The 13,190-nt window shown below is 34.4% G+C and overlaps 4 protein-coding genes across 12 annotated transcripts in view; 2 read left to right on the top strand and 2 right to left on the bottom strand.

The window, feature by feature from the left end:
• Window positions 1–3,465, top strand: part of LOC107223644 (TRAF3-interacting protein 1) — a 5,703-nt gene extending 2,238 nt beyond the window's left edge. For 3 of the 5 annotated variants that reach the window (XM_046736258.1, XM_015663395.2, XM_046736259.1), the window contains 6 exons: window positions 15–586; window positions 709–837; window positions 929–1,172; window positions 1,346–1,471; window positions 1,612–1,697; window positions 1,868–3,465. In XM_046736258.1, coding sequence (XP_046592214.1) covers window positions 15–586; window positions 709–837; window positions 929–1,172; window positions 1,346–1,471; window positions 1,612–1,697; window positions 1,868–2,018 — 1,308 coding nt within the window. In that variant the 3' untranslated portion in view covers window positions 2,019–3,465. Of the gene's footprint in view, window positions 1–14; window positions 600–708; window positions 838–928; window positions 1,173–1,345; window positions 1,472–1,611; window positions 1,698–1,867 lie in introns of all 5 variants that reach the window. The other 2 variants (XM_046736257.1, XM_046736256.1) reach the window with 2 other exon arrangements.
• LOC107223629 (lysM and putative peptidoglycan-binding domain-containing protein 2) lies at window positions 2,172–9,950 on the bottom strand. 5 transcript variants are annotated; one of them, XM_015663371.2, is made up of 6 exons: window positions 9,823–9,950; window positions 8,700–8,886; window positions 6,719–6,874; window positions 6,514–6,641; window positions 6,385–6,399; window positions 2,172–5,269 (listed from the first exon to the last, which is right to left on the bottom strand). In XM_015663371.2, the coding sequence occupies exons 2-6, from the start codon at window positions 8,874–8,876 to the stop codon at window positions 5,029–5,031; spliced, it is 717 nt and encodes a 238-aa protein (XP_015518857.2). In that variant the 5' UTR covers window positions 8,877–8,886; window positions 9,823–9,950; the 3' UTR covers window positions 2,172–5,028. The 5 variants fall into 5 exon arrangements, with proteins under 5 accessions (XP_015518857.2, XP_015518854.2, XP_046592240.1 ...); XM_015663368.2 differs by having other exon boundaries at window positions 6,518–6,641; XM_046736284.1 differs by lacking the exon at window positions 6,385–6,399 and having other exon boundaries at window positions 2,172–5,287.
• LOC107223633 (transcription initiation factor IIA subunit 2) lies at window positions 9,547–11,158 on the top strand. Its single transcript, XM_015663376.2, has 4 exons — window positions 9,547–9,734; window positions 9,850–9,954; window positions 10,208–10,337; window positions 10,526–11,158. Exons 1-4 carry the CDS (start codon window positions 9,663–9,665, stop codon window positions 10,555–10,557), a joined length of 339 nt encoding a protein of 112 aa, XP_015518862.1. The 5' UTR covers window positions 9,547–9,662; the 3' UTR covers window positions 10,558–11,158.
• On the bottom strand, window positions 10,600–13,190 carry LOC107223631 (alpha-1,3/1,6-mannosyltransferase ALG2). Its single transcript, XM_015663374.2, has 2 exons — window positions 12,682–13,190; window positions 10,600–12,595 (listed from the first exon to the last, which is right to left on the bottom strand). The coding sequence occupies exons 1-2, from the start codon at window positions 12,922–12,924 to the stop codon at window positions 11,615–11,617; spliced, it is 1,224 nt and encodes a 407-aa protein (XP_015518860.1). The 5' UTR covers window positions 12,925–13,190; the 3' UTR covers window positions 10,600–11,614.

Raw genomic sequence — 13,190 nt, 5'->3', positions numbered from 1 at the left:
TAAATTATTTTTAGTCCAAGGAAGAAAAACGGCCATCTTCGGTGAGGCGACAAAGACGCTCAGCGTCAGTTCAACCCAAGGAAGATCCTTCATCACCAAGAACGTTAGACTCCCCAAAAACCAAACCTGCTTTATCAGATTCAACAAATTCACCTACTCATAAAATGACGGAATCTTCGTTGCGTAACACCAACTCGCCGATAGACAAGCAAGTAAAATCGCAACAAGGTAATAACCAAACGGAACAACCGCCTGATAGAATATCAGAACCAGAAACAAGACAATCTGCTGAAATAAGGGGAAAAACAAGCGCGAATGATGATGGTTCTCGTAGAAGCTCACATTCTGATGGTAGGACAAAGAGAAGTGCAGAAAAAAACTCAGCTCCCTTAGAAGGTGAATCGAAACCGAAATCTTCAGCTGGGAACAAAGTAAGAGAAGCAAGTAGCCTGCTGTCACCAAATCATAAATCATCGAAATCAGATACAGTACCAAACAAATTACAAAAACAGTATACGTTTGAGCATCCAGGTTCTCCACCACCAAAGCCTGCAGGTCCCCCAGACGATTCTGCAAATACAGCAATGTCAGTCTAATAAGTATATAGTTCAATATTAATGAATAGCTCGATAGTGTTTTTATAATCTGGTAATGAAACGAAAACAATGTTTGTAAAGTTTTCAAACTATTACTGTGGTTTGCTTATAGAGTTCCTGAGACGACAGTAGTGAGATCAAAAACTTCACTGCGTCCTCCCAGTGCCAGGCCAATGAGCGCTAGACCTGCAGCTCCTAGGATGCGATCAAAAACTGAATTCATTTTAAATGAAGATATAACGTAATCCTAAGGATCATTGGTTATTGATAATAAAGTAATTAGACATTAACACATATGTATTTTTTTCTAATGTGCTTTTTTTTCATTTCAGAACTCCAATGGGCACTGTTAATGTAATCGTAGAAAATTTTGACACAAAAGAGGAAGATGACGTTGATGATATGGTTGTAATGGAGACAGGTGGGAGTGGGGATTCCCTAAACATCGATGGATTAGCTAGGACTGAAAGTCAGCTTTCGGAAGAACATGGACATCTGGTAGCTCAAATTTTGGAGACTCAAAGAGAGTTAATCAATACGGACAACGTCGATGTTATGCCCAAGAAGGTGGAGATTGTGAGCATATTTGAATATCTGATCACATACTGAACATCACGTTTAACCGGCTAAGTTTTCAAGTCCCCGCTACTTTCTCAAATCAATCTTCTGATGCACCAGTATCTCAGACCAGTAGTATCTGAGTATATTTCCAAATCCATAGAATAAAATTCACGTGTATATTGTTATAGGAATGGGAAGCAGGATCAAGAAGAGATCGTGAAACAGCAATAAAAGAAATTGATAAATTGCGAAGTTCTATTCAAACTTTGACGCGAGCGACAAACCCACTGGGTAAACTCTTGGATTATTTACAGGTAAAAAATTACTTTTGTAGTTATATAGCATTTTGATTGAGACCATACAAGGCTGCAGAAAATTACGTCCATTTTATTCATTTGCAAAGATACAGTCTTTTCAACCTGCATGCATTCAACGACCTGTATTTGCTTAACAGGAAGATGTAGAGATGATGCAGAGGGAACTCCATGAATGGCGAAGTCAATATAATCAATTGAGTGAACAATTACGCCAGGAGCAAATGTGAGTAAATAATAGTCGACAACTATCTCCATTCATCAGCGCACCTATAATTACTCAGTATTAAAAAATTATATAATATTTAAACAGCACTGTCGCACTCTTGTTAAAGCAGTAATAATATTCCAAATAATTATATAAAATACGCATAAATTTTGTTATTGTTATGACAGCTCAACAGAGGAGTTTATAGAACCCATGAAAGGAACTCTCAAAGACATCGAAGGTAATATCAAAGTTCAGTTGGATAAAATACGCCAAGTAAAAGCTGGGATAATGAAAAATGATCAGAAGATACAGAGATTGCTCAATGGACATTTGTAGGAAACTAATTACTAACTTGGTATCGTAAGATGGATAATTCAACAAGCTCGTACCAACTGCGTATTAACTTATTCTCATACATGATACTACAATAGATACAAACATTTTACGTTGGATGCAATAGAAATACCAACATGTAATACAGCTGCGATATAACATGACAAATAGTATTTCATAATCTTTGTTTTATTGATTATCTGTATTAATTATAACAAATTTTACTAAAATAATAGCGACAACTAAAGTACACAGTGTTGCAGACCAAACCGATTGTATGAATATCTGCCGTGTTGCATTTCAGGTACTAAATTGTAAGACTTGTGAACGCCACAAATTATAAAAATTTGGCAATCATTTCACGCTTACATGCGTTCTCTGCTTTCTTTTTTGGTCAGTGCAGAAGGAATCTATGTCGAGCTAATTGCATGTATTGCTATTTTATTTAATATAAACTTGTATCGTCCAACAAATTAGGTCATTTATAGTAATATAGTTTACATATTTATTTGGATGACAGTAATACCATACTATAGCATAATATTATGACGATGTTTATAGACTATATCTAAGATTGCACCAAGTAACAAGGTTTTTTTTTTCTTTTGTTTTTTTTTACACTTTATGCGATAGATTAAAGCAGAATGGACATTTTTTATTATAACGAATGTAACCAGAGTGACGAACTCACTGGTGAGTCCTAATGAACCATAATTGAAAAGTGTACCGTGCATCCTTGGCATATGACAATTAGAATGTAAGTGCAAAATGCTATGTAAAAATTGCTTGGTATGCAGTCGATACACCTCAATTATGAAACTTGGCAAGCCATTAGCATGCTCCTTTCTAAGGAAATTGTCCTACATACAGGTGTAAATATTGTACCTATTTTCACAGCTATAATCCTAATGAATCATACAGCTCGTGATGTCAATTTCAAAAGATCATGCTCAGTTATTTAAGTAGTCTTCTTGTTAAGTTTTATAAAGTCTGATAATAAACAGAAGGCAATCTCCTGGAGATCGGGCGAAGGACAAGATTTTGAAAACCAATAATTGTTCTGTAACATAATTATAATTCTGACTATAAAACTTTTCCATAATTATAATTAATATTTTTTACAGTAATTGTTTATGCGTATTATTCGCAAGGTAAATGTTACTTTGCCCAGCAAACAAAACAGAACCAGTTGAATCAGAACTTATACACATAGATACATACATTGTACAGTAATTACAAATTATTCTATGTAATTTATAGTTCATGTACACGTTTTTATGATTCTTTACAATATTATTTTCTTTTCTATGAATATAGACTTACCTATATACACCTTTGTATATCATTATGTATAATAATATAACAGTTTATTTTTGTGCAAACATAGAAATTTACATTACAAAAATGATCTATGTCCATACATTATTATGCAAGGGCTTCTCAGTTTTCATTTTCTAAAAAAAAAAAACCGTAGTAAACTAAAGTTTATATTGGAAACACATACTGAGATGAAAGAATAATTTTTTTGCGAAATTTTGAAGTTCTTACCTAGTTTGTTATACAAAGATTACAGATATTTTGCACTTATATAAAATAATATATTGTATATTTATATTTCATACGCGAGGAAAGTAAAAATAAATAGGTATTTGTTACTGAGTAATTATAACATTCGAGTAAATATTATTTATATTCAATTTGGTTTCAACAGAATTAAGTTTCTATTTCATTTCTGCTGATACTTAAATGAATCTATTCTTCTTGCAAATTACTGCGTAAAACAAGAAAGCTAATTTTAAAAACTTGCAGAAAGTAAAATAAATTCGGCGGAAAATAACAGTGGCTACCTTTTCTTCAAAATAACTTACTAATTCGTTAAATTGAATAGTGAACTGCATAATTTTTCAGCTTAACAATTTTACCAAGCATCAAATGTATATATTCTTTATAATGTATGGATATTTTATAATCTATTATTACTGAAGCTTGGAAGTTGGAAATCTACAATGTGTCCATATGGATTATAACATTTATTTTTGAAATTTCTTCACAGCATAAATTCACAGTATCCAAGCAAAATATCATTCATTAAATAGATTCTTTCTTCTTTTTAATTCTTTTTTTGATTTTCTTTATTTTCAAATAATAAATGAACAAGTTGCCAAGAATTTGCAAATATCATGTAGATTACCACCAAACAGCACGGTAAGTTGGTATGATAAGCTAATTAAAGATAAATTAACTTTCAATTCGTTCAAGACTGGATACAATATATGTAAGGCATCAGAAGGTTCAACACTAATACTTCATCTATCTTTTATCCTTAATAAGTCAACGTTATTTGAGCATAATTGTTGCAAGTAAGAAAATACTTGCCAACGTATATCGGACTATGTACATAACTGATATTTGGGATCAGTTCAATAAAATTAACATTTTTTTAACAAAATTTTCAACAGTGGTAAGATATTAAATTTATATTTATAAACAGAAAACGAAACAAAAACAATAAATAGAAAATAAATTGAAACCTCTGCGAGCGACGGTTCACTCAAAAACGAATAACCTAACGTAATTGGTTTAAAAAAATAAAGGGAATTCACTTACCCTGTTGCTTGCAACAATTATACCTCACGTAATCTCTATTCAAACATTCTTCAATAAGAAACGGCTAGTCTGAAGCGTTCTAGTGCTGGACACCAATGTCAAAAAAAAAAATTAACGCTTATTATCTTGTCAAGTGTATAAATTACACTGCAAACATGAATATACATACATATACATTACATATAGGTGTATGTATAAATATACACGTATGAATGTATGTTTGGTACTTCAATGTCATTCATGCCGTGACATGACGTGAAGATACTCGATGTGATCATCATTTTCATATTAAGCTATTAAGTGTGGTGCGAAATTATTTATAATCCAGCACTGCTTTCGCCAATATATCTACCTCATTACCCAAAACCTAAGTCCTTACACATATAGCGCAAGTCGACCGTAATTGCTACAACTGAAACATCTCGTCCTGCTGTTGCTGCAGTCTTTGCAACGACGTCTTCACTCTTCTTCCTTGAGTCATGACAACGGCGGACGGCAAATTATGAACATCGCCGGATGAAGATGTCCTCAATAGCTCAGAGGGTTCGGCTGATGAGTTTGTGGTTGAACTAATGGGGTGTGAGTTGCGTAATCTAGCAACGGCTCTTCGCCGCTGCGTGAACGTGTCATCCCCCTCATGGCAAAACCTGGACATTTTGCCAAAACAAAAATAATATCTATTTTTTAAATACTGTTTCGCAACTTATGAGCCTGTTATTTCAATGAATAGCGATATTTTCACATGCTCCGTTCTGATGTCACATATATCATGATCTGGTACTAACGCCAGATGTATCAGATATATTCCGGAAACATTCAAACATCAAATCATGATAAGAATAGATGAATATATGAAAGGTTCAGTGCCAGCGTAGCCTAAACCACATTGTCGATAAAACTCACTTCAACTATACTAAGCAATTTGAAACAAGCCTTATCGAGAATGTGAGTTAGGCTACTCTGGCACTCAACCCTTCATATATTAATATTAGAATTGTTTATCCATCTTTTCTAGTAAAGTCATGCTAAAAATAGTTTGATTTCGTCACTGATTGATAATTCGAGAAGAGTTATTACATGCACAAAAGTATGAAAGTACAAAATTATTTCATGCCAAATTGTATAGTATTTTAGAAAAACGATACGTCTCCTATTTATTCTGATAAATTCATAACTTCAAGAAAATCCCGATTGATATTAGACTGTAGGTCTAATTTGAAAAATATGAAATTCAATAAATAGAAGAACGTTAAAAGTGTTTTAGGAAAATTATTGCGGACCATAGTAGGGTGCAAAACTGTGAAATGAGAGGACTTTAGTTCAAATCCTCAGTGCAGCTCGCAAAAATTGTAAGACGAGTACCTAGTTTAGGCGCCATATCGACAAGCTGAGGTTCGAAATAGGTCCGGCTACACCTAAGCAAGGTTTTGGATATGTTGAGATTGCTGCAGACGCATAATGATGGTTACTAACCCATCCCACTCTCACTACGCACAAGCTAACTGCTTATGGGGACGTTAACCGAAAAGGTACGCTCAGTTTGTTTGTGATTATTATTATTATTATTATTATTATTATTAATAATAATAATAATGCCTACTAATAAAATAATTCAAATTCAATGCGTCAGAAGGACTGTTTTTGTTTGCGAAATCAATTCTATTGCATGTTATGATTAACGTGTGGTAAGTGTTGAAAATTGGAAGTTGAAACATACAGCAAATGATAATTGATTCAGTAGAGCATAAATTAGGGAACTTACGCATATTCTCCAAAACTGTGTCAAAGAGTGCAAGTAAAAATATATCTAATAAGCTATTGATTCAATTTTCAGAACTTAAGCGCAATATTCAATTCAATAATAAAAAGCGTTAAAGTGCATGTAACTTACTCACTATTTCCTTGCGCGCGTTTAACTTCCTTCTTCATACTCGCTATCGATGAATCCATTTTTGCCAAGAAATCATCTACGGAGCTTTCGTCATCTATGGAAGAAGTTATTGACGAAGGACTAGTTATCTGAAAAATTAAATGAATACGTGTACTCTTTCTAAACAATTATTACATGGAATCTGAACTAAAGTAAGAAAACTTACGCTTTCGATACCCTGTGAACTCTCAGCACCCGAAGGCAGGATAGAATAATTTCCTAAGGAAGCGTTAATATCTCCAGGTACAGGAATAAGTAGATATTCACGTAGAAATAAACTGTCTGATGCCCACAGTCTGTTTGCTCTCCGTATCTGTTCTGTCTGGAAGAATAAAAAATAAAAATAAAAAACATGACCAAAATCAATATTTAAATCTGATACCTGAAAGCCGTAACAATGAAATTTACACACTTGGAAAACATATTCGAGAATAACGCGAGTAGAAATAAAAACAAAAGCCTCAATTTTACCTGCTTATAAACTAAGAATAAAATAGAAAAATTATAAGTATATTTTTACAAGAGTTTACAATGAAAGTATACTGAAATTACGTAACCTGCCGTATGGTTTACTCAAAACCGAACGTCATGTTAAAAATCGATTAAAAACGATTTCATTCATCGCCATTAATATTTACTTGACCCTAATGGTGAAATCAATTGTCATCTTCGGTTCATTCCTTTTTTTATTTCTTTTCTGTTCAACCTTCAGGTAACATAATATTATAAATCTGTCTACGCAACAGACCGGTATACAGGCTTATCTTGTCGCCTAGAGTTAACAAATGTTTTGTTATCTTTGTAACATATTTTGTGAATATTTTGGTGCAGTAATAATAATAATATACCAAATGACAATTCCTAAGAATGCTCGATCTGTGATTGTTAAAATTCTTCCTTCAATTGTAATCACGCATGTATCGTTTGAATAAGTGGTACTTGAATAGGCTTGCGTGTAATTATTGACACAAATATCATGAAGCATGCAACCAATGTGCTTAATTACAGTAATGTCATGTACACGCAGTAAAACATATCAGTGTTATACAAGGTCCTGGTGTCAACTGTGAATTAAACTGTGTCAGCGTGAATAGAATACATTGAATATGCAGATGAAGAGGTTTCGGCTTAATTTTTGTACCCAAAAATGTACCTTGGGTTTTTTTTTTTTTTTTAATCATTCACACAGGTTCAATTTTCATCCAAACATCATTTACCATGCGTGAAATTGAAAAATAATTATTGAAATATGTGATGAAAGTTTTTTTATTCAGACAATAAGTTTATAAGTTAAAGTGTACATGAAAATGAAACGTAATTGCACAATAGGCACAGAAAGAGAAAGTATCAACCCAATTCAGTCATGTGACAAAAATCACGTGTGTGTATATACTTTTGTAATAAGGAGCGAGATATTTAATGCCAAGTGCAAACAGAAACAAGGTTTGCCGCAGCAGTTTCTTGCGCAGGAACAGACCTTGCATAAGGTTTTTAATATTTTTACAAAACTGTAATTGATATGTATGCCAATCAATTGAATTTTAATTTCTAAATAAAGGGTTGGTTTACAGTTGATTATAAAAATCTATTTTATATCAGCCAGGTATTTATTTACGCAATAAACCATCTTTATAGCTTATAAAATCATCAATAACATCATGAAATTTCTAGCCGTTTCTATTTAATCAATTTTGTGTACTGTGTGGGATATCGATTAGCATTGCGTATTATCAACAAGCTTATCATAAGCAAACATAAACAGAATCGAAAACATGTGACTGTTCAAACGGGGATTAAACGTACGAAAATTTCCAAACAGAATTGGAAAATTTCACAGAGATAATCAACTCCAGTCTGGGATATTTTAACGACAAGTGATTGGAAGTGGATAGGCAAAGGATGCAAATGATAGGTGGGAAGACAACCGATTAATGCAAATCAGCGAGGATGATTACAATGAGCGATTGATGTACGTTAGAGAATGAGAAACCAGTGGTTTTACCATCAATTCAAGAACGACGTTCCAGTCTCTAGAAGTGAGGTAAATGATAAATACTGTCAAGCAAAGAGAAGCGTTTGTTATGCGAGTGACATAAAAAAGGGTAAAAATAGTGATTGACAAGTGGTAATATAAGCCCTTTACGTACCGTGACCCCGTATTTTAGCGCGATACCCTGGAGGGTATCGCTCGCCGAAACGACGTGCTTTACAAGGTTTTCGTTGCGCGTCATGTGCTTAGCCGTGCTCCCGTATTTCTTGAGTGCTTTGCTGGAATCACGAATAGACATTCGCTCTTCCATCTCTCCACCGCCATTCCACTCCATGTTCAAGCCTCTAAAAAGTTGTGCCAACATCATTCGGGGGCGGTAAACGGTACGTGAAACGGCACTTCGATTTTATTTTCAAATTCGAATCACATCGATGATCGTAATAATTATATGTAAACTGTCTGCCCTGATCTTTCGTTTAAACGAGGTTCCTTATCGATTAATGATTTCAACTCTTGACCTGACCTTATCAGACTATAAATTCAACGCGTCGTTTCATTTCATCTACGCGACTTGTCCAATCGTCTCGTAACGACAGCCAGTACATTTCTTATCAGAATAATCGGCCAATCATCGCATATTTGTATTAAGTCTGACATCGTTATATTTCTGATCTATAATATCATCGGATTGAGCTTTATCAGCTTGTTGGCGCAAGAATTAACCCTATACTTAATCCGTATTCTTGACCGCGGGAGATGTTTATCCAGATTTTGTAAGCGGCAGGATAAAACGATTATTGAAAAACGGTCATTCTACGGGAGGGGTTTTTCTGTTATCATCGATTAAGTACCTTGCGAATTAAATTCATTAAAAGCATGGTATCAAAATAAATACATTTTCAAATACTCCCGCCTAATATTGTTATGTTGGTCGACTGACGTACCGCCATCAAGCATTTGATATCGATAACGTGGTCATCGATAGTATCGATTCAAGACATTAACAATCTTTACGTCATCGGCACTCGATCTAGTGTGAATTATTTTTCATTGACTCTAAGTGTTGTTGTCAAAAGTAGCGGTGAACACTTAGCTGTAATTACCTCGATAGTCGGCTAAAATGTCGTATCAGTTGTACAGGAATACGACGTTGGGTAATACGCTTCAAGAAAGTTTGGACGAATTGATTCAGGTAACGTATCGTTTTACTGTGGGATAGTTTTGCAGACCGAAGAGGTTATGGAACGAAGGGTAATTTTTAAACGACAAATCACACCTACCGCAATAACACTTTTCCTCTTTTCCAGTATGGCCAAATTACACCGCAACTAGCGATCAAAGTGCTCCTACAATTCGACAAGGCGATTAATCAGGCTCTCGCTACGAGGGTCAAGTCGCGACTCACTTTCAAGGTTAAACATTTTTTACAAAAACCGCAACCTCCGTTAGTTTTCGATAATCATTCAATCGAATTACACTAGTTTTCACTTAATGCGCACTTGTTCATGTTGCCTTGAAATCCAATTGTCGATAACTAATATACATCATTATTGGTTTAGAATAACTTTTGAAGTTTTTCTCAGTTCATTGAAATTTGATGACGATGCTTCACTGCATTTATTTACCTGTAATTGATATAATCTTATGATTTGCGTTGTTTTTTAGGCTGGCAAGTTAAACACGTATAGGTTTTGTGACAATGTGTGGACTTTCATGCTAAATGATGTCGAATTCAGAGAGGTGCAGGAGGTAGCAATTGTGGACAAAGTTAAAATTGTTGCATGCGATGGGAAAAGTAAGTATACCTAATCAGGTTGCTCATTTTTTCAAGTCATTGAATAGCAAAAACTGATCGTCTATTATTTATTTGTGGCTGAAAACTTTGAGGCGCAATTCAGATCCACTCACAAAGAATTCAAATTGATTTCAAATAAACTTTACAGGGTATGTTGTCCTTATGTGTGAAAAATAATTTTGTTACAGCTGTTGATGCGGACGTGCCTACTAAGCGATAACAGATGAGCAATCTGTAGAGGGACTGATATTTTTAATTTTACTTTAGGAAATGTCTTCGTTCTTCTTTTAATTCTGAATCGTTTATTGAACAACAATAACTTTCCCCTTACTATTGTATGTTGTGTAGTGTTTGCTCAAGTTAGGTACCAAAAGCAGCTGAATTTGAGACAGACACACAAGAAATATCTCAACCATGTAGATCGAATGATATTCAAGTGAAATAATGTAGTTTGAATACATCCATTCAAGCAAGCAATAATCACAGCTTCACTGTACTTAATATAGATAAAACGTTCTAGAGATGAAAATATTACGAGTAATATTCATTCGCAGTCTATTGCAGGCTGTGATTATTACAAATTCCATTGTATCGTTGACTCACACACATATATGAAGAATATACAATTTGCTTCTTGCTCCTTTTAACTCTGTAGTTTTTATATGATGAAAATAATAATTCATAATTAGCCAGTTACAAAGGCTGTGTAGCAGTATGGGATAGAGACCAAAAATTAATATTGATAATAGCTAATATGCAATATTTTGTTAAAATAGGTAAAGAATAAATGAAAATAAAACAAATATATTGAGTTACATAAAGTGTGGCCATGTTTTTTCGTCCGTCTAAAAATGTTGAAATCTTTCAGAGGTTATCTGACAACAACATTCGTGGCTATACTTTTCTATCTTCTCTTATTTTTCCAAGTTCAGGTTATAAATACTACAATAAATTTCATCAAATAAAAACAAAATATCCAAAACTACGGTCACTTGTATACAACTTCTTTGTTTCACCGTTTCAAAGAAGCTTTACGGTATAATTATCTGTCTTCAATAAGTGTCAGTATTCGCAATGGGCAGGAAAACAGTAAGAAAAAATGTACACGTGAGTTATAAAATCTATTCGTAACCTATTAATATCAGTACAATGATTCTAAAAATATGTAATAAATAGAAAACCTGGCCTATGAAATTCTTAAAACCATTAATAATTAAGATAACAATAGTCTGTTTTTGCGGTTAGTCAAACTATCCCAGCAAGCAAATGTAAGGATTTCAATTAGATTTCTTCCTCTCTGAGAAATTCTGTATTGATTGATCTAACTGGTTACTAAATGCGGTAAAGCTGAATGTTTTAATGAAGCGTTCTTTTCCAGCTGTACCAAACTTTAATCCTATTGTCTTATCTTTTACAACAATAGCCATTTTCTCAGCAAAAGCTTTTCCAGACAAATCAACAAGGAAACCGGTCACCCCATCAATTATAGACTCTGTAGGGCCACCAGAGTTATTGGCAATTACTAATTTTTTTGCATACATTGCTTCCAGAGGGACTATGCCGAAATGTTCGTTAGGTGGTGTGTATATGAGAGCGTCGCAATGATTGAGAATTGAAACTTTGTTAATGTCCGATGGAGAGCGAAGAAATGTAATTTTTTCTGTAACTTGTAATTCATCGGCTAAACCTGTCAATTCTACATAATGATCGACATTTTCTTCTACACGTTTATCGTATCCCCCAGCCATGATCAAGTGAACTCTCTTGTAATCTTCATCTGTAACAAGTGATTTTAACTCGGCGAGAGCTTCTATAGCAAGATTCAAATTCTTCTTTCGCTCGTATCGGTTAATGGATAGAAATATAATGCTATCCTCTGGTAACTTTTTGTCCAAGGCTCTTTCCAGAGACACAAGTCTTGTTTTGTCAAAATATTCCGTATTGATTGACGGATAGAGTACTTCAGGGTCGACATTCAGTCTTTTAAATGTATCCTTGAATACAGCCGCTGTATATTTGCTGTTAACAAATATTTTGTCTGCCTGTCCTGTCGTTATTTCCTCTAAATAATTTAGGGGAGCCCGATAAAACGATTTCCACGTGCTACCAGGCGACGACAAAAGTTGATCTGGATGATGACAATAGTAGATAACGTGAGGAATGTAAAGATGAAGTACTGGAATACAGACAGAGACCAAATCACAGAAGACTACGTCAGGTCTATCACCCAGAAAGAACATATAGCTCGCCGCATAAACCTGTAAAGTCGAAAAATTTTCGAAACATCTTGGAATCGTGACTATATTTTATAATATCTATAAATAAATTTCTCATCGATACCTACCATCTTGACGTAGGCACAAAGAGCGAAAAATTTGCCGAAAATATTTCGCGGCAGCCATTCTCCGACGACGATGACTGGGATCGTTCCATCCCTAGTTTCAGTGAAACAGTGATTAGGGTCGTGGTGTGAGGTGATAAAGTTCACTTCGTGACCCTTCTTCTTTAAAGCTAATGCAGCGTCAACGACTAACCTCTCCGCGCCGCCGATACCCAAATCGGGATGTAAAAAGGATACGCGAACCATTTTAGGAGGTTTGTATATCTGAAAGTCCTTTGTACTGCTCTCTATAGTCCAATTTTAGGGATAAATCAACATTACAAATGTGTAATCTGTATCTGAGCATGTAGTCCAGTACTTTTGACACTTTTTTCAAATAATCGGTGATGCCACGTCGGGCTCCTCTAGCTGGTTGCCAGCCTGGCGGCATTTGATCACGTGCTGTCAGCTAGCCAATTCATTTGTTTACTTTATTTGCTTAAGAATCGGAATTAAGACACTTGAAGACTGAT

The sequence above is a fragment of the Neodiprion lecontei genome, chromosome 4, assembly GCF_021901455.1.
Source record: "Neodiprion lecontei isolate iyNeoLeco1 chromosome 4, iyNeoLeco1.1, whole genome shotgun sequence".
NCBI classification, from domain to species: domain Eukaryota; kingdom Metazoa; phylum Arthropoda; class Insecta; order Hymenoptera; family Diprionidae; genus Neodiprion; species Neodiprion lecontei.
The sequence above is the reverse complement of the archived record's forward strand: the minus strand, read 5'-3'. Positions and strand labels throughout refer to the sequence as shown.